Below are 21,158 nucleotides of genomic sequence, written 5' to 3'. Positions count from 1 at the left end.
TATCAAATGTGAGTAACTGGTCCAAAGCAAGAAAGGACTGCAATGAATGAGCGGTCAAGGACAAATCTATAAAGTCACACCGCCACAGATCAGATTGGTGAAAAAGACCAACAAATCATCCTCCATATACATGTCTTTACATACATCGATCAGCCATAGCACTAACAGATGAAGTGAACAGTAGATGATCTCGTTACCCGTCCGGTAGGTAGATATGTTAGGAAGAAATTAAACAGTCAGTTCTAGATGTTAATGTGTAATTAAAAAATAAACAATTTACAGTAAAAGTTACTGATGCCTACAGTATAACTATGTCAGGACACACTGGAGGCGATCAAAGACTCTGTGCTAATAGAGTATCTTTGGTGTCCTTGAATACTATGTTCGAGTCCCCGCGGCTCCATGTCTCGTGGCTGTTTGACAGCTTCAACACATGCAGGGATTGTCTAACAAACATCAACTCCCTGCATGTGTTGCTGATGTCGAACAGCCGCAAGACATGCAGCCACGGGGACTCGAACATAGTATTTGAGCACGCCGAAGACATTTGGTTAGCACCAGAGCATGCTCAGATAACACCTTATCCCAGCACGTTCGCCCATCACTACTGCTAATGTCTTGATGAAAATACCACAAAACGACTTCAGAGGGAGGTCTTGTGGAGACTACACTTTGCTACATCAGGGCCATCGTGGCCCAAGACGTGGCTAAACATTATTAACAGAGTCAGTGAGTCAGAGTCAGCGAGTCAGAGTCAGCGAGTCAGAGTCAGCGAGTCAGAGTCAGCGAGTCAGAGTCAGCGAGTCAGAGTCAGCGAGTCAGAGTCAGCGAGTCAGAGTCAGCGAGTCAGAGTCAGCGAGTCAGAGTCAGCGAGTCAGAGTCAGCGAGTCAGAGTCAGCGAGTCAGAGTCAGCGAGTCAGAGTCATCGAGTCAGAGTCAGCGAGTCAGAGTCAGCGAGTCAGAGTCATCGAGTCAGAGTCAGCGAGTCAGAGTCAGCGAGTCAGAGTCAGCGAGTCAGAGTCAGCGAGTCATTTTTGTGGAGTCGGAGTCATGGAAATTGAAGAGTCGGAGTCAGAGGTTTGGCTTACAGACTCCACAGCCTTGTCAGGGCTGTGGAGTCGGAGTCATGGAGTCAGACCATTTTGGTGACGTCGGTGTCATGGAAATTAAGGAGTAAGTTTGGCTTACAGACTCCACAGCCCTGATTATTAAGCGAGTGATTGAAATATTATGGCTGATCAGTGTATACTATACACACACGTGTCACTGTCCTAACCAGTCAAGACGTAGATCTGTACAGTGATTTATATCCACACAAGGCCTATATAAAGGAGGGTGTCACTGCTGTAGCGCCCCCCAGTGGCATGTAAGGAACAGCTGGGGAGGCAGATTTGATAAAAGTGATGACATGTTCCTACGTTTTAGCAACAGATTTATTCTTTTTGTCCTTTAGATGTTATATTGGACTCAGATGCATTTTAGCTGCAGAATACACGTTTGTATCCCCTAGCTCGTGCACTGGTGTACCGCACATAATATATAACTATTCTAAGCTGCAGTAATGGGCGATCAGCACTGATGCCAGTCTACAGTCTGTGCATGGCGCCATCCGTCAGAGATCCTGCGACATAGCTACCTCTTCATGTGTAAGGACCTCACTCTGCAGCAGGACCCAGAGGCAGGACACGGCTACGGTCCGGATGGCTCCTGCTGTCCTCCCAGCTTGCCACTTCAGGTTCGGAGCCAGGATGTCCCGAATTAAAACTTCAGAGTAAAGATGGAAGTGTCTGGGACGGAAAAATACATCACATAAAAGTTACCCAGATATAAACATCACAATCATAAAAACATCTATATGGATCGATCCTATACAGCTTTCAGTTTAGTTCTATGCAAATAAGCTTCAATATTAAGTTTATGCAAGTGTCCAGTAGGGGGCACCCCAACACAAAGAATTGATTACCGGTGCCAACAGTATTCATGTATGGGCATTACCGTTCTATAATCCTACACTCTACCGCCACCCCATGTAGACTGTCCGCAGCTGCACTGGCGCCCCACGCAGGAACAAAGGGCTTCCAAGTCATTTCATCCCAGTTATTCCTCCCGTAACTGCGTGTGTGTTGGGTATGGAGGGGCCTTGCATTTTTTCTTATTATTGACTTATTGTGTTTGTATGCAGCATTTAATGTTCTGACATCTGGGTCCAAATGTTGCCTTGTAAGCTTCTGACTTATCCGGAGAAATCATGTGTCCTCTATGAGGGTCACTGCCAAAATCATCTGGCAGCATGTTATCTCCCGCAGAACAAGAGGATCAGGCAACTGAATTCCAACCATCCAAGTCTTATGCCCCCAAAATAATTGGACCCTCCATTCCAGGTCTACAACACTGCAAAATAATATAGTCGACCCACAAAAATCCCTCCAAAAAGAGCCGGACGCCTTGTGTCTATCTTGCTGTCCCCCTGCCTGTTGTAAAGTGTAATCCGTCTCTAACAGCAAAGATGGCGAGACAGATTAAAGGAAGTGGTGGAGGGTCGTCGTCTCGCTGCTCTCCTGTCTGTCATACTGCGGACAGACCTGACAGAGAAACAGGCCTTCAGCTCTGGGTGGGCAAACCATAGAACACTGGCAACTGCAAAGCAAGCTGGTAAGTGCAAAACGTTCCTGCACCTATAGTGCTGTCAGAATACTGATAGGGGAGGACGTGCCTATCGGAAGAAGACAGGGAGAACCAAGGAGTGCCAATACCTAGAGGTCCATATAGAAGGAGGAATAACGGAGGAAGATTGTGGCAGAGTTCTAATGAAAGAAGCTCCCGACTTCTCATTATTAGTACAGAGAATATAAGCATTTCTGTCAGGGGAGGGAACGGATCCTCCGAGACTTCCATATACCATATGTAAGATTCAAGTCTGCGGGACCGCCGTCCTCTCCCACGGAGTTGGACTGCCTTGTGCATTGTTTTTCTTTAGGGAGTTAATTAACTAACATTTCTGTGTAGGACTGGAGCAGAACAATACGCCTTTCAAGCATTCCTGCCTCTGAAACGTTGTGTGACAAGAGCCCAAACCCGTATGAATGGGCGCTTATTGTACTATATGGAGGGAAGCGTTGGGAACGAACCCTTTGGAGTTGACGGTCTCACTGGCTTTCAGCAGGAGCTTGGACAACATGGAGAGGAGCTTCAGTCGCATCTGTGGCTCTTTGTCTTGTTGAAGGCAGGTCTTCAATACTGGCATTAAGAGATCGAGATGCTCTCCAATCACAGGGCCTGAAAAATGCAGCGGGAAATTAATGTTACAGTCAGATCACATTTTCTTTAACTTTTTAGGCACTTTTTCTTACATCACCACTAGGGGGAGCTCACAACATACTACTGTACATTGTATGAGAAGAGCCCAAAAGGATTTCATTTTTTCTCTTTACCACTAGGGAGAACTCATAAATTTATACATCCCCCATTCAACTCCGCACTGGCCGTCCTTGTGGCGGATGCCGGCAGAAGTAGTTATGATTTAATGGCGCTTTCCAGGATGTAGGAAAACCGTACAAAACCAGGTCAATATTTCTATGTCGACAGCCTTTTACCCCAACACGCGTGGTGCTTGCCCCATTAGTTCCCATAATGCCCAAGCACATCATCTCTGGATTATCAGATCGGCAGGAGGGGTTTCATATACTAAAAGTGCTAGCGCCGCAGAAACAGGGTCCCTGAGTATGGATGTGTGACTCTATAATATGTAGTTTACATGTGCTGGCATGTTAAGATATAATAAACAACCTAAAACGTAGGTGTCAAGAAAGAACAATGGATAAATAAAGAAAAAGAAAAAGGTGAAAGGACGGGGGAAGGAAGGAAGGAAGGACGGACGGACGAGGGGAAGGAAGGACGGACGGACGGACGAGGGGAAGGAAGGACGGACGGACGGACGAGGGGAAGGAAGGACGGACGGACGGACGAGGGGAAGGAAGGACGGACGGAGGGACGAGGGGAAGGAAGGACGGACGGAGGGACGAGGGGAAGGAAGGACGGACGGAGGGACGAGGGGAAGGAAGGACGGACGGAGGGACGAGGGGAAGGAAGGACGGACGGAGGGACGAGGGGAAGGAAGGACGGACGGAGGGACGAGGGGAAGGAAGGACGGACGGAGGGACGAGGGGAAGGAAGGACGGACGGAGGGACGAGGGGAAGGAAGGACGGACGGAGGGACGAGGGGAAGGAAGGACGGACGGAGGGACGAGGGGAAGGAAGGACGGACGGAGGGACGAGGGGAAGGAAGGACGGACGGAGGGACGAGGGGAAGGAAGGACGGACGGAGGGACGAGGGGAAGGAAGGACGGACGGACGAGGGGAAGGAAGGACGGACGGACGAGGGGAAGGAAGGACGGACGGACGAGGGGAAGGAAGGACGGACGGACGAGGGGAAGGAAGGACGGACGGACGCGGGGAAGGAAGGAAGGACGGACGAGGGGAAGGAAGGAAGGACGGACGGACGGGGGGAAGGAAGGATGGACGGACGGACGAGGGGAAGGAAGGCAGGACGGACGGACGAGGGGAAGGAAGGCAGGACGGACGGACGGACGAGGGGAAGGAAGGCAGGACGGACGGACGATGGGAAGGAAGGCAGGACGGACGGACGAGGGGAAGGAAGGCAGGACGGACGGACGAGGGGAAGGAAGGCAGGAAGGAAGGAAGGCGGGACGGACGAGGGGAACGACGGACTGACGGACGAGGGGAAGGAAGGACGGACGGACGAGGGGAAGGAAGGACGGACGAGGGGAAGGAAGGACGGACGAGGGGAAGGAAGGACGGACGGACGAGGGGAAGGAAGGACGGAAGGAAGGAAGGAAGGAAGGCGGGACGGACGAGGGGAAGGAAGGCAGTACGGACGAGGGGAAGGAAGGCAGGACGGACGGACGAGGGGAAGGAAGGCAGGAAGGAAGGAAGGATGGACGGACGAGGGGAAGGAAGGCAGGACGGACGAGGGGAAGGAAGGCAGGACGGACGGACGAGGGGAAGGAAGGCAGGAAGGAAGGAAGGATGGACGGACGGACGAGGGGAAGGAAGGCAGGACGGACGAGGGGAAGGAAGGCAGGACGGACGGACGAGGGGAAGGAAGGCAGGATGGAAGGAAGGATGGACGGACGAGGGGAAGGAAGGACGGACAAGGGGAAGGAAGGCAGGACGGACGGACGAGGGGAAGGAAGGCAGGACGGACGGACGAGGGGAAGGAAGGCAGGACGGACGAGGGGAAGGAAGGCAGGACGGACGAGGGGAAGGAAGGACGGACGGACGAGGGGAAGGAAGGACGGACGGACGAGGGGAAGGAAGGACGGACGGACGAGGGGAAGGAAGGACGAAAGGAAGGAAGGCAGGAAGGAAGGAAGGCGGGACAGACGAGGGGAAGGAAGGAAGGACGGACGGACGAGGGGAAGGAAGGCAGGAAGAAAGGAAGGCAGGAAGGAAGGAAGGCGGGACGGACGAGGGGAAGGAAGGAAGGACAGACGGACGAGGGGAAGGAAGGACGGAAGGAAGGACGGACGAGGGGAAGGAAGGACGGAAGGACGGACGGACGAGGGGAAGGAAGGATGGACGGACGGACGAGGGGAAGGAAGGATGGACGGACGAGGGGAAGGAAGGAAGGACGGACGAGGGGAAAGAAGGACGGACGGACGAGGGGGAAGGAAGGACGGACGAGGGGAAGGAAGGAAGGAAGGACGGACGGACGGACGAGGGGAAGGAAGGACTGACGAGGGGAAGGAAGGACGGACGGACGAGGGCAAGGAAGGACGGACGGACGAGGGCAAGGAAGGACGGACGGACGGACGAGGGGAAGGAAGGACTGACGAGGGGAAGGAAGGACGGACGGACGAGGGCAAGGAAGGACGGACGGACGAGGGCAAGGAAGGACGGACGGACGGACGAGGGGAAGGAAGGCAGGACGGACGGACGAGGGGAAGGAAGGGAGGACGGACGGACGAGGGGAAGGAAGGCAGGACGGATGGACGGACGAGGGGAAGGAAGGCAGGAAGGAAGGAAGGCGGGACGGACGAGGGGAAGGAAGGACGGACGGACGAGGGGAAGGAAGGACGGACGGACGAGGGGAAGGAAGGACGGACGGACGAGGGGAAGGAAGGACGGACGGACGAGGGGAAGGAAGGACGGACGGACGAGGGGAAGGAAGGACGGACGGACGAGGGGAAGGAAGGACGGACGGACGAGGGGAAGGAAGGACGGACGGGCGAGGGGAAGGAAGGCAGGAAGGAAGGAAGGCAGGAAGGAAGGAAGGCGGGACGGACGAGTGGAAGGAAGGACTGACGAGGGGAAGGAAGGAAGGACGGACAGACGGACGAGGGGAAGGAAGGACGGACGAGGGGAAGGAAGGCAGGAAGGAAGGCAGGAAGGCGGGACGGACGAGGGGAAGGAAGGACTGACGAGGGGAAGGAAGGAAGGAAGGACGGGAAGGAAGGAAGGAAGGAAGGACGGACGGACGAGGGGAAGGAAGGACGGACGGACGAGGGGAAGGAAGGACGGACGGACGAGGGGAAGGAAGGACGGACGGACGAGGGGAAGGAAGGACGGACGGACGAGGGGAAGGAAGGACGGACGGACGGGGGGAAAGAAGGACGGACGGACGAGGGGAAGGAAGGACGGACGAGGGGAAGGAAGGCAGGAAGGAAGGCAGGAAGGCGGGACGGACGAGGGGAAGGAAGGACTGACGAGGGGAAGGAAGGAAGGAAGGACGGGAAGGAAGGAAGGAAGGACGGACGGACGAGGGGAAGGAAGGACGGACGGACGAGGGGAAGGAAGGACGGACGGACGAGGGGAAGGAAGGACGGACGGACGAGGGGAAGGAAGGACGGACGGACGAGGGGAAGGAAGGACGGACGGACGAGGGGAAGGAAGGACGGACGGACGAGGGGAAGGAAGGACGGACGGACGAGGGGAAGGAAGGACGGACGGACGGACGGGGGGAAGGAAGGACGGACGGACGGACGGGGGGAAAGAAGGACGGACGGACGAGGGGAAGGACGGACGGACGAGGGGAAGGAAGGAAGGACGGACGAGGGGAAGGAAGGAAGGACGGACGGACGAGGGGAAGGAAGGAAGGACGGACGGACGGGGGAAAGAAGGACGGACGGACGAGGGGAAGGAAGGACGGACGAGGGGAAGGAAGGCAGGAAGGAAGGCAGGAAGGCGGGACGGACGAGGGGAAGGAAGGACTGACGAGGGGAAGGAAGGAAGGAAGGACGGGAAGGAAGGAAGGAAGGACGGACGGACGAGGGGAAGGAAGGACGGACGGACGAGGGGAAGGAAGGACGGACGGACGAGGGGAAGGAAGGACGGACGGACGAGGGGAAGGAAGGACGGACGGACGAGGGGAAGGAAGGACGGACGGACGAGGAGAAGGAAGGACGGACGGACGAAGGGAAGGAATGACGGACGGATGAGGGGAAGGAAGGACGGACGGACGGACGGACGGGGGGAAGGAAGGACGGACGGACGGACGGGGGGAAAGAAGGACGGACGGACGAGGGGAAGGAAGGAAGGACGGACGAGGGGAAGGAAGGAAGGACGGACGGACGAGGGGAAGGAAGGAAGGACGGACGGACGGACGGACGGAGGGAAGGAAGGACGAGGGGAAGGACGGACGGACGAGGGGAAGGACGGACGGACGAGGGGAAGGACGGACGGACGAGGGGAAGGACGGACGGACGAGGGGAAGGACGGACGGACGAGGGGAAGGACGGACGGACGAGGGGAAGGACGGACGGACGAGGGGAAGGACGGACGGACGGACGAGGGGAAGGACGGACGGACGGACGAGGGGAAGGACGGACGGACGGACGAGGGGAAGGACGGACGGACGGACGAGGGGAAGGACGGACGGACGGACGAGGGGAAGGACGGACGGACGGACGAGGGGAAGGACGGACGGACGAGGGGAAGGACGGACGGACGGACGAGGGGACGGACGGACGAGGGGAAGGACGGACGGACGGACGAGGGGAAGGACGGACGGACGGACGAGGGGAAGGACGGACGGACGGACGAGGGGAAGGACGGACGGACGGACGAGGGGAAGGACGGACGGACGGACGAGGGGAAGGACGGACGGACGGACGAGGGGAAGGACGGACGGACGAGGGGAAGGAAGGACGGACGGACGAGGGGAAGGAAGGACGGACGGACGAGGGGAAGGAAGGACGGACGGACGAGGGGAAGGAAGGACGGACGGACGAGGGGAAGGACGGACGGACGGACGAGGGGAAGGAAGGACGGACGGACGAGGGGAAGGAAGGACGGACGGACGAGGGGAAGGAAGGACGGACGGACGAGGGGAAGGAAGGACGGACGGACGAGGGGAAGGAAGGACGGACGGACGAGGGGAAGGAAGGACGGACGGACGGACGAGGGGAAGGAAGGACGGACGGACGAGGGGAAGGAAGGACGGACGGACGAGGGGAAGGAAGGACGGACGGACGAGGGGAAGGAAGGACGGACGGACGGACGAGGGGAAGGAAGGACGGACGGACGAGGGGAAGGAAGGACGGACGGACGAGGGGAAGGAAGGACGGACGGACGAGGGGAAGGAAGGACGGACGGACGAGGGGAAGGAAGGACGGACGGACGAGGGGAAGGAAGGACGGACGGACGAGGGGAAGGAAGGACGGACGGACGAGGGGAAGGAAGGACGGACGGACGAGGGGAAGGAAGGACGGACGGACGAGGGGAAGGAAGGACGGACGGACGAGGGGAAGGAAGGACGGACGGACGAGGGGAAGGAAGGACGGACGGACGAGGGGAAGGAAGGACGGACGGACGAGGGGAAGGAAGGACGGACGGACGAGGGGAAGGAAGGACGGACGGACGAGGGGAAAAAAGGACGGACGGACGAGGGGAAGGAAGGACGGACGGACGGACGAGGGGAAGGAAGGACGGACGGACGAGGGGAAGGACGGACGGACGGACGAGGGGAAGGACGGACGGACGGACGAGGGGAAGGACGGACGGACGGACGGACGAGGGGAAGGAAGGACGGACGGACGAGGGGAAGGAAGGCAGGACGGACGGACGAGGGGAAGGAAGGACGGACGGACGAGGGGAAGGAAGGACGGACGGACGAGGGGAAGGAAGGACGGACGGACGAGGGGAAGGACGGACGGACGGACGGACGAGGGGAAGGACGGACGGACGGACGAGGGGAAGGAAGGCAGGACGGACGGACGAGGGGAAGGAAGGCAGGACGGACGGACGAGGGGAAGGAAGGCAGGACGGACGGACGAGGGGAAGGAAGGCAGGACGGACGGACGAGGGGAAGGAAGGACGGACGAGGGGAAGGAAGGAAGGACGGACGGACGAGGGGAAGGAAGGAAGGACGGACGAGGGGAAGGAAGGACGGACGGACGAGGGGAAGGAAGGAAGGACGGACGGACGAGGGGAAGGAAGGAAGGACGGACGGACGAGGGGAAGGAAGGAAGGACGGACGGACGAGGGGAAGGAAGGACGGACGGACGAGGGGAAGGAAGGACGGACGGACGAGGGGAAGGAAGGACGGACGGACGAGGGGAAGGAAGGACGGACGGGGGGAAGGAAGGAAGGACGGACGAGGGGAAGGAAGGCAGGATGGACGGACGAGGGGAAAGAAGGCAGGACGGACAGACGAGGGGAAGGAAGGCAGGAAGGCAGGAAGGAAGGAAGGCGGGACGGACGAGGGGAAGCAAGGAAGGACGGACGGACGAGGGGAAGGAAGGAAGGATGGACGGACGAGGGAAAGAAAGGTTGGACGGAGGGGAAGGAAGGACGGACAGACGGATGAGGGGAAGGAAGGACGGACGAGGGGAAGGAAGGACGGACGAGGGGAAGGAAGGCAGGACGGACGGACGAGGGGAAGGAAGGCAGGACGGACGGACGAGGGGAAGGAAGGCAGGACGGACGGACGAGGGGAAGGAAGGCAGGACAGACGGACGAGGGGAAGGAAGGCAGGAAGGAAGGAAGGCCGGACGGACGGAGGGGAAGGAAGGACGGACGGAGGGGAAGGAAGGACGGACGGACGGGAAGGAAGGACGGACGGAGGGGAAGGACGGACAGACGGACGAGGGGAAGGAAGGCAGGAAGGAAGGAAGGCCGGACGGACGGAGGGGAAGGAAGGACGGACGGAGGGGAAGGAAGGACGGACGGACGGGAAGGAAGGACGGACGGAGGGGAAGGACGGACAGACGGATGAGGGGAAGGAAGGATGGACGAGGGGAAGGAAGGACGGACGAGGGGAAGGAAGGACGGACGAGGGGAAGGAAGGACGGACGAGGGGAAGGAAGGACGGACGAGGGGAAGGAAGGACGGACGGACGAGGGGGAAGGAAGGAAGGACGAGGGGAAGGAAGGACGAGGGGAAGGAAGGAAGGACAAGGGGAAGGAAGGAAGGAAGGACAAGGGGAAGGAAGGATGAGGAGAAGGAAGGACGAGGTGAAGGAAGTAAGGAAGGACGAGGAGAAGGAAGTAAGGATGAGGGGAAGGAAGGACGAGGGGAAGGAAGGACGCACGGACGGACGAGGGGAAGGAAGGATAAGGGGAAGAAAGTCACAAGTCACTAAAAGCCTCTATTTTTAATGGTACTTATTCACAGTACAGGTGACAGCCTGATCATCCCATCTGATCAACAGATCAGGAATGAATGGAGAGAGGTGGTAGCACATGACCACTGTTGCTTCCGTCAAGGTCTACAGGATCATCAGAGAACATGCGAGAACAAGATGATGGAAAGGTTTTAATAATCGTGGGGGGCCAGCAGTGAGAGCCCAGTGGTTGACATTCATCACTGATCATAAGGTCAGTGCTTTGAAATGAATTGCAGTGTGAAAAAAATGAGTCCAGACGTCAGTCCTTGTCTCCTCTGTGACCAGGGGACAGCCAACACTTTAATGTACTTAATAGGAACGGGGCCTTCAGACATAATCTAACCAATGTTGCTTAAGCAAAACCCAAAATATGCATCTTCAAATTAATAGAGGATTACAAATCCAGACTAAAATGTACAAACAAGGCAAGGCCTCAACACTCGGGCAAGAATGTCAGGGAAGAAAATGTAGTTTCATGAGACAAAGAACAAAGAGTTGGGACCAATACACGTTAATTAGTGGAATTATTCTTTGTTTTTTGTCCTAGGCGTAACACTTACCACATATCATGGCAGGGAGACCGGTATCTGCCCCCTGGGAGAAAACGGGCCGAGCATTCCTGAGACACCACAACTTATAAGGATGAAGAGAGGCACAAAGAGAATATTGTGCTGTACTGTAAATTACTGTATGGAGCCCAGAAACTGAGGTTAGAAGCCAGGCAGATATCTCCGACTGTAGAATATGGGAATGGAAACTAGAGCTATACATCAGTCATGGACGGTGGGGGGCGCAGGGGCATTATAACTAACTGGTGTCATTAACATCTTGTGGTTACATACATCTGTAGTTTTGATTTTAGCAGCATGACCCAGTGGGATGATAATGAAGCCTAAAGGGTTGGTCACCGCTGCAGCCAATCACATGCCCATCTGGTTAGAACAGCAAGGAGGCCAGTGAGAGAACTGAGCGGCATTGTAAGAGGAGTAGCTGGAAATTGGTGAGGTGAGACAAATGTATCTTACAAGCCGACGCCATGCTGGAAGCATCAAAAAATGAAAAAAAAGTGGATAATTTCTTTAAATGGGTGCTGGTCAATACCTTATCTTCCATGCGATACAACTGAAGATAGGTGGTCCCAGTAAAGGGGGCACTTTCTTCAAAGCTCCTTTCTAACAAGAAGGGATTGTCCAAACCTGAAAGCTCCTTTGAAGGGTCTCTTTTTTCTTTTTTTAAATCTATCCAATGTATATATTAAGTTATTAACTAAAATAAAATCGAGATGTTAAGCAAAAAGTCTTAATCAAAAATCCCCTAGTGTTTGTGTATGTAACGTGTATACTGACCTGTGTGCGTCTCCACGGTTACAGACTACAAACAATCCCCGTGTAGTCAGACCCTGCAGTCACTCTCCTGTCCGTCTGTCCCTTACTTCTTAATAATATGACAAAGATAAATGATTATTCTCAGAACTTACCAGATTCAGAGACGAGAACCTCAAGTTGTGCCCGTTCTATGGAATAGCCGGTCCAGTGATCGTGATCTCTGGATGCCCAAAGCATTAACTCTTGCATGTGCCGTCTGTACAGCCCCTGGAGCCCGCTCACACCTTGTACCTCCGCTAGCGAGAGCATTACATTCTGAACCTGCAAGAAAAGACAGAAGACTTCACGAGCTGCAACGGTGATCTTTTACCTTTCAGAGAGACAGGAACCTACTCCGTAACGCTAATGTGTATGCCCCGCACCCTGGTGGCATCTGTCAGAAATTCCCCCCGAATATACAATGCAAACTTTATTTGAAAGCTCCTATATAAGGCAGTAAAATTATTAAAACGGGTTGTTCAGTACTTTTATGTTGCGGGCCTATCCTTAGGATAAGTCATCAATACCAGATTGGCTGTTTTGCCGGGTGTCGCACCCTTGCCAATCAGCTGTTCCTGGTGCGGCGATGGCTGGATGGAGCGGAAAGGCACAGCTCCGTCAACTGTATACTGGCCACAATGGGGTACTGCACATAAGCCCCCATTCTTTGATATAGGGGTGGATGTGCAGTACTGGACACATCCACTATACCAGGGCTGTGGAGTCGGTAAGCCAAACCTCCGACTCTGACTCCGCCAAAATGGGCTCCCACTCTGACTCCGCCAAAATGGGCTCCCACTCTGACTCCGCCAAAATGGGCTCCCACTCTGACTCCGCCAAAATGGGCTCCCACTCTGCAGCCCTGCACTATACGGTGATCGGAGATGCCATGCAGCTCAGCTACTTATCACATCTGGCCGCTGTCTGCATCGGGAACAGCTGATCGGCGGGGGGTGCCGTTTGTCGCACATCCACCAATCTAATGCCCTGTCCTAAGGATAAGCCCGCAATATAAAAGTCCTGGACAACCGCTTTAATGCAGGTAGTTTAGAAATAATAACATAAAATAGATAAAAAAAAAAAAAAATCGAATGATTAAGTCAGGAGAACATAAGGTTACTGCACAGCGTTTGGGGACTGGGAGAGAAGTCTATGTTCTCGCACGCCGTGAGGTCTGATTCTTCTGGTGAACACCGTACTGCTGACGCGGCGTCTGCTTTCCAGTGGTCCGACAAGTAAAGATTGATATAGGGCTGGTGATTGATGTAGTGGATATGCATTACTTGTCTGACCTTATAGCTGCGTATCAGAACTTTATGGACCCTGAATTAAAACAGCAGATAGAGCACAAATGTATTAAAAAGGCTTTATGAATGCAAAAATACAAAAAAGTCTCGGAGGCCATAAATCTATAAACCAAGTGATGACACAAGGCGCCGTCAGCTGGTGTGTCATCTGTCTGGTCTGCAAGTCATTAAACGGGATTGTCTGGCTTAGATATCTCATTTATATATACACCTTATAGGGAAATTCTACATTACACAGGGGGATGGGGCTGTTTAGGATCCTCAGCCCTCGGACATAGTGGAAAGGCCTTTGCAATGACCTGTTGGTCCGGGTCCGGAGCCTCCCATCTTCATCAGATGACGTCCTCTTCTTGTCTTCACGCTGCGGCTCCGGCGCAGGCGTACTTTGTCTGGCCTGTTGAGGGCAGAGGAAAGTACTGCAGTGTGCAGGCGCTGGGCCTCTCTGACCTTTCCCGATGCCTGCGCACTGCAGTACTTTGCTCTGCCCTCAACAGGGCAGATAAAGTACGCCTGCGCCGGAGCCACAGCGTGAAGACCAGAAGAGGACATCATCGTAAGAAGATGGGAGGCGCCGGACCCGGACCAACATCGGGACCGCCCCTGGGTGAGTATAATCTAACGTCTTTTTCTCATCTTTTAGGATACATCGGGGGCTTATCTACAGCATTCCAGAATGCTGTAGATAAGCCCCTGATGCCGGTGGGCTTACCTCACCCGCGATTGTGGGGGGTGACAGGTTCCCTTTAATGGAGTGCAAACATAAATTAACTGTGGTTTATCACATATTTTGGAACCAAAGATCATATTCCCTAGCCACATGCAGACCTGCCACACCTGTTCTCAATCAAGAAATCACTTAAATAGGAGCTGCCTGAAAGTGAAGTAGACGAAAAGATCTTCAAAAGCTAGACATCAGGCAGAGATCCAAAGAAATTCTGGAACAAAGGAGAAACAAAATAATTGAGATCTATCAGTGAGGAAAAGGTTATAAAGCCATTTCTCAAGATTTGGGACTCCCAACGAACCACAGTGAGAGCCATTATCCACAAATGACAAAAACATGGAACCGTGGTGAACCTTCCAAGGAGTGGCCGGCAGACCAATATTACCCGAAGGTGAAGTGATGACTCATCCAAGAGGTCACAGAAGACCCCACAACAACATTCCAAGAACTGCAGACATCACTTGCCTCAGTTAAGGTCAATGTTCATGACTCCATCATGAGAAAGAGACTGGGCAAAAATGGCCTGCATGGTAGAGTCCCAAGACAAAAACCACCGCTGAGCAATAAGAACATAAAGACTCATCTCAGTTTTGCCAGAAAACATCTTGATGATTTCAAAAGACTTTTGGGAGAATACGGTGTGAACGTTTTCGAAGGTGTATGTCCTATTACATCTACAGAAGTAACAGCATTTCAGAAAAGGAACGTCATACCAACCATAAAATGTGGTGGTCTCGAGCTGTTCTGCTGCTTCAGGACTTGGAAGACTTACTGTGGTAAATGGAACCATGAATTCTACTGTTTACCAAAAATCCTGAAAGAGAATGTCCGGCCATCTGTTCGTTACCTCAAGCTGAAGCGCACTTGGGTTACGCAGCAGGACAATGATCCAAAACACACCAGCAAGTCCACCTCTGAATGGCTTAAAAAAAGGCAAAACTAAGACTTTGAAGCAGCATAGTTAGTTAAAGTCCTGACCTGAATCTGATCGAGACGATGTGACATGACCTTAAAAATGCGGTTCATGCTCAGAAACTCTCCAATGTGGTTGAATTAAAGCAATTCTGCAAATATAAGTGGCCAAAATTCCTCCAGAGTGTTGTAAAAGACTCATCGCCAGTTACCGCAAACGCTTGATTGCAGTTGTTGCTGCTAAGGGCAGCCCAACCAGTTATTAGGTTTAGGGAGCAATTGTTTTTTCCACACAGGGCCCTGTAGGTTTGGATTTCTTTTTCCCTTAATAATAAAGGCCTTCATTTATAAACTGCATTTTGTGTTTACTTTGTTTGGTGATCTGAAACATTTAAGCTTGACAAGCATGCAAAAGAATAGGAAATCTGGAAGGGGGCAAACATTTTTTCACACCACTGTATATGGGGTGCGACACATTCTTAAAGAGTTTGCGCCAAGTTTTAAAAGCATCACCTGTCGACAGAATAGATGACAACTTGCTGATCACTGTGGTTGCTGGTGCTGGGATATCCATTCATCTACAGATCAGTGTTCAGAGTCGTCTGCTTTCAAAGGAGCATGTGTCGAGCAAGTGCACCGCCTCTTTATTAATGGTCTATGGGACTGCTAGAGATGGACGAGAGCTGCACTCCACTGCGGCATTGATGAATGAAGTGGGTGTAGGAGATGGCAGTAAAACTTGGTAGAATCCCGTTAAGCCTTTCCCGACATCAATGCTCAGATGTAGAGTTGGAACCACACAACTGCATTATACAGCCATCATCACCTGCCTAACAGCAGGAGATCGTCAAATGCACAATGAACTGCAATATATACAGGTCCTTCTCAAAAAATTAGCATATAGTGTTAAATTTCATTATTTACCGTAATGTAATGATTACAATTAAACTTTCATATATTATAGATTCATTATCCACCAACTGAAATTTGTCAGGTCTTTTATTGTTTTAATACTGATGATTTTGGCATACAACTCCTGATAACCCAAAAAACCTGTCTCAAAAAATTAGCATATCAAGAAAAGGTTCTCTAAACGACCTATTACCCTAATCTTCTGAATCAACTAATTAACTCTAAACACATGCAAAAGATACCTGAGGCTTTTATAAACTCCCTGCCTGGTTCATTACTCAAAACCCCCATCATGGGTAAAGGTACCGTCACACATAGCGACGCTGCAGCGATACCGACAACGATCCGGATCGCTGCAGCGTCGCTGTTTGGTCGCTGGAGAGCTGTCACACAGACCGCTCTCCAGCGACCAACGATCCCGAGGTCCCCGGTAACCAGGGTAAACATCGGGTAACTAAGCGCAGGGCCGCGCTTAGTAACCCGATGTTTACCCTGGTTACCATCCTAAAAAGTAAAAAAACAAACGCTACATACTTACCTTCCGCTGTCTGTCCTCGGCGCTCTGCTTCTCTGGTCTGGCTGTGAGCGCCGGGCAGCCAGAAAGCAGAGCGATGACGTCACCGCTCTGCTTTCCGGCTGACCGACGCTCACAGCCAGAGCAGGAGGAGTGCAGAGCACAGCGCTGGAGGACAGACGGCTGTAGGTAAGTATGTAGTGTTTGTTTTTTTACTTTTAGGATGGTAACCAGGGTAAACATCGGGTTACTAAGCGCGGCCCTGCGCTTAGTTACCCGATGTTTACCCTGGTTACCAGCGAAGACATCGCTGAATCGGTGTCACACACGCCGATTCAGCGATGTCTACGGGGAGTCCAGCGACGAAATAAAGTTCTGGACTTTGTTCCCCGACCAGCGACATCACAGCAGGGGCCTGATCGCTGCTGCCTGTCACACTGGACGATATCGCTAGCGAGGACGCTGCAACGTCACGGATCGCTAGCGATATCGTCTAGTGTGACAGTACCTTTAGACTAGCGACCTGACAGATGTCAAGAAGGCCATCATTGACACCCTCAAGCAAGAGGGTAAGACCCAGAAAGAAATTTCTCAACAAATAGGCTGTTCCCAGAGTGCTGTATCAAGGCACCTCAATGGTAAGTCTGTTGGAAGGAAACAATGTGGCAGAAAACGCTGTACAACGAGAAGAGGAGACCGGACCCTGAGGAAGATTGTGGAGAAGGACCGATTCCAGACCTTGGGGAACCTGAGGAAGCAGTGGACTGAGTCTGGTGTGGAAACATCCAGAGCCACCGTGCACAGGCGTGTGCAGGAAATGGGCTACAGGTGCCGCATTCCCCAGGTAAAGCCACTTTTGAGCTACAGAGAAGCAGCACTGGACTGTTGCTAAGTGGTCCCAAGTACTTTTTTCTGATGAAAGCAAATTGTGCATGTCATTTGGAAATCAAGGTGCCAGAGTCTGGAGGAAGACTGGGGAGAAGGAAATGCCAAAATGCCTGAAGTCCAGTGTCAAGTACCCACAGTCAGTGATGGTGTGGGGTGCCATGTCAGCTGCTGGTGTTGGTCCACTGTGTTTCATCAAGGGCAGGGTCAATGCAGCTAGCCATCAGGAGATTTTGGAGCACTTCATGCTTCCATCGGCTGAAATGCTTTATGGAGATGAAGATTTCATTTTTCAGCACGACCTGGCACCTGCTCACAGTGCCAAAACCACTGGTAAATGGTTTACTGACCATGGTATTACTGTGCTCAATTGGCCTGCCAACTCTCCTGACCTGAACCCCATAGAGAATCTGTGGGATATTGTGAAGAGAAAGTTGAGAGACGCAAGACCCAACACTCTGGATGAGCTTAAGGCCGCTATTGAAGCATCCTGGGCCTCCATAACATCTCAGCAGTGTCACAGGCTGATTGCCTCCATGCCACGCCGCATTGAAGCAGTCATTTCTGCCAAAGGATTCCCGACCAAGTATTGAGTGCATAACTGAACATTATTATTTGTTGGTTTTTTTGTTTGTTATTAAAAAACACTTTTATTTGATTGGATGGGTGAAATATGCTAATTTATTGAGACAGGTTTTTTGGGTTATCAGGAGTTGTATGCCAAAATCATCAGTATTAAAACAATTAAAGACCTGACAAATTTCAGTTGGTGGATAATGAATCTATAATATATGAAAGTTTAATTGTAATCATTACATTATGGTAAATAATGAAATTTAACACTATATGCTAATTTTTTGAGAAGGACCTGTAGTGCAAGGAAACAAACAATGGAAAGTTCAAGTACAAAAACATATTCAGTAAAAAGAAAAAAAGTTTTGAACAATATGAAAAAATTAAAGTTTAAAGCATTCTCATTTTCCCAATAAAAAATAAGTGAAAAAAATAAACATATTTGCAACTGCCATGTCAGCAAAAGGCCAATCTTTTAAAATGTAATTAACCCAAAAGGATAAATGAAAAAAAAAAAAAAACAAACAAAAAAAAAACACAACATGCCAAAATTGTTGTTTTGTTTTCAGTCTCCGTATCTTCAATCAAAAATAGAATAAAAATTGTATTAGGAAAATCAAACAGGTTGCCATCCAAAAAAAAAAAAAAAACAAATCACCCCGCTCTATCCATGGAAAAATAAAACAAAAGGTTATGATATGCCGGTAATAACGTCTTAGAAATTGGCAACACTAACCCCAATTCTTCTTTAACGCTAAAATTCTGATTTTCTTTAACCACCAAGATTTTTTTCCGGGTTATATTTACCACACAACACGGATGGCAGGACATGCGGCGCGTCTTTCCAGATCGCAGCAGGTCTATTTATCCTGCGGAGACGTGAGCCTGTGCAAGATAAATTTCACCTGAACAATGTATTGGACGCGGTGAATCCGCACAGTTCAATGAACACATGCGGAATCACCTGCGTTCAATAGACGGCAGCGCTTTAGACGCTGTGAACATGCGCTGTATCCTGAATGTCTGCACATACCAGAGGGAAAGGGAGAGACAGAGGCAGAGGGAGAGGCAGAGGGAGGGGCAGAGGGAGGGGCAGAGGCAAAGGGAGAGGCAGAGGGAGGGGCAGAGGCAGAGGGAGGGGCAGAGGCAGAGGGAGGGGCAGAGGCAGAGGGAGAGGCAGAGGCAAAGGGAGAGGCAGAGGCAGAGGGAGAGGCAGAGGCAAAGGGAGAGGCAGAGGCAGAGGGAGAGGCAGAGGCAAAGGGAGAGGCAGAGGCAAAGGCAGAGGCAGAGGGAGAGGCAGAGGGAGAGGCAGAGGCAGAGGGAGAGGCAGAGGCAGAGGCAAAGGGAGAGGCAGAGGCAAAGGCAGAGGCAGAGGGAGAGGCAGAGGGAGAGGCAGAGGCAAAGGCAGAGGCAAAGGGAGAGGCAGAGGCAGAGGGAGGGGCAGAGGCAGAGGGAGGGGCAGAGGCAAAGGGAGAGGCAGAGGCAAAGGGAGAGGCAGAGGGAGAGGCAGAGGCAGAGGCAAAGGGAGAGGCAGAGGCAAAGGCAGAGGCAGAGGCAGAGGGAGAGGCAGAGGCAAAGGCAGAGGCAGAGGGAGAGGCAGAGGCAGAGGGAGAGGCAGAGGCAAAGGGAGAGGCAGAGGCAGAGGGAGAGGCAGAGGCAAAGGCAGAGGCAGAGGGAGAGGCAGAGGCAAAGGGAGAGGCAGAGGCAGAGGCAGATGCAGAGGGAGGGGCAGAGGCAAAGGGAGAGGCAGAGGCAAAGGGAGAGGCAGAGGCAGAGGGAGAGGCAGAGGCAAAGGGAGAGGCAAAGGCAGAGGGAGAGGCAAAGGCAGAGGGAGAGGCAGAGGCAAAGGGAGAGGCAGAGGCAGAGGCAAAGGCAGAGGGAGAGGCAGAGGCAGAGGGAGAGGCAGAGGCAAAGGCAGAGGCAGAGGGAGAGGCAGAGGCAAAGGGAGAGGCAGAGGCAAAGGCAGAGGCAGAGGGAGAGGCAGAGGGAGAGGCAGAGGGAGAGGCAGAGGCAAACGGAGAGGCAGAGGCAAAGGGAGAGGCAGAGGCAGAGGCAGAGGCAAAGGCAGAGGCAGAGGCAAAGGCAGAGGCAGAGGCAGAGGGAGAGGCAGAGGGAGAGGCAGAGGCAAAGGGAGAGGCAGAGGCAGAGGCAAAGGCAGAGGCAGAGGGAGAGGCAGAGGCAAAGGGAGAGGCAGAGGCAAAGGGAGAGGCAAAGGGAGAGGCAAAGGGAGAGGCAGAGGCAAAGGGAGAGGCAGAGGCAAAGGGAGAGGCAGAGGCAAAGGGAGAGGCAGAGGGAGAGGCAAAGGGAGAGGCAGAGGCAGAGGGAGGGGCAGAGGCAAAGGGAGAGGCAGAGGCAAAGGGAGAGGCAGAGGCAAAGGGAGAGGCAGAGGCAAAGGGAGAGGCAGAGGGAGAGGCAAAGGGAGAGGCAGAGGCAAAGGGAGAGGCAGAGGCAGAGGCAAAGGCAGAGGGAGAGGCAGAGGCAAAGGGAGAGGCAGAGGCAAAGGGAGAGGCAGAGGCAGAGGGAGAGGCAGAGGCAAAGGGAGAGGCAGAGGCAAAGGGAGAGGCAGAGGCAAAGGGAGAGGCAGAGGCAAAGGGAGAGGCAGAGGGAGAGGCAAAGGGAGAGGCAGAGGGAGAGGCAAAGGGAGAGGCAGAGGCAAAGGCAGAGGCAAAGGGAGAGGCAGAGGCAAAGGGAGAGGCAGAGGCAAAGGGAGAGGCAGAGGCAAAGGGAGAGGCAGAGGCAAAGGGAGAGGCAGAGGCAAAGGGAGAGGCAGAGGCAAAGGGAGAGGCAGAGGCAAAGGGAGAGGCAGAGGCAAAGGGAGAGGCAGAGGCAAAGGGAGAGGCAGAGGCAAAGGGAGAGGCAGAGGCAAAGGGAGAGGCAGAGGGAGAGGCAGAGGCAAAGGGAGAGGCAGAGGCAAAGGGAGAGGCAGAGGCAAAGGGAGAGGCAGAGGCAAAGGGAGAGGCAGAGGGAGAGGCAGAGGCAAAGGGAGAGGCAGAGGCAAAGGGAGAGGCAGAGGCAAAGGGAGAGGCAGAGGCAAAGGGAGAGGCAGAGGGAGAGGCAGAGGCAAAGGGAGAGGCAGAGGCAAAGGGAGAGGCAGAGGCAAAGGGAGAGGCAGAGGCAAAGGGAGAGGCAGAGGCAAAGGGAGAGGCAGAGGCAAAGGGAGAGGCAGAGGCAAAGGGAGAGGCAGAGGCAAAGGGAGAGGCAGAGGCAAAGGGAGAGGCAGAGGCAGAGGCAGAGGGAGAGGCAGAGGGAGAGGCAGAGGGAGAGGGAAAGGCAGAGACAAAAGTGTGAAAAACTAATAACAAAAGTTGGCATATTAACAAAATAACATATATAGTAGTTTTGA

The 21,158-nt window shown here is 53.4% G+C and overlaps 1 protein-coding gene across 2 annotated transcripts in view; it reads right to left on the bottom strand.

Annotated features, from left to right (window-relative positions):
* The window catches only part of DNAAF5 (dynein axonemal assembly factor 5), a 53,993-nt gene that overhangs the window by 4,579 nt on the left and 28,256 nt on the right, over positions 1-21,158 (bottom strand). For both annotated transcript variants that reach the window (XM_069734265.1, XM_069734264.1), the window contains exons 8-10: positions 12,102-12,270; positions 3,129-3,276; positions 1,637-1,787 (exon numbers count right to left, since the gene is read on the bottom strand). In XM_069734265.1, the coding sequence (XP_069590366.1) occupies positions 1,637-1,787; positions 3,129-3,276; positions 12,102-12,270 (468 nt within the window). The remainder of the gene's footprint in view (positions 1-1,636; positions 1,788-3,128; positions 3,277-12,101; positions 12,271-21,158) is intronic.

Source organism: Ranitomeya imitator, chromosome 7 (genome assembly GCF_032444005.1).
Source record: "Ranitomeya imitator isolate aRanImi1 chromosome 7, aRanImi1.pri, whole genome shotgun sequence".
In the NCBI taxonomy this organism is placed as follows: Eukaryota; Metazoa; Chordata; class Amphibia; order Anura; family Dendrobatidae; genus Ranitomeya; species Ranitomeya imitator.
The sequence above is the reverse complement of the archived record's forward strand: the minus strand, read 5'-3'. Positions and strand labels throughout refer to the sequence as shown.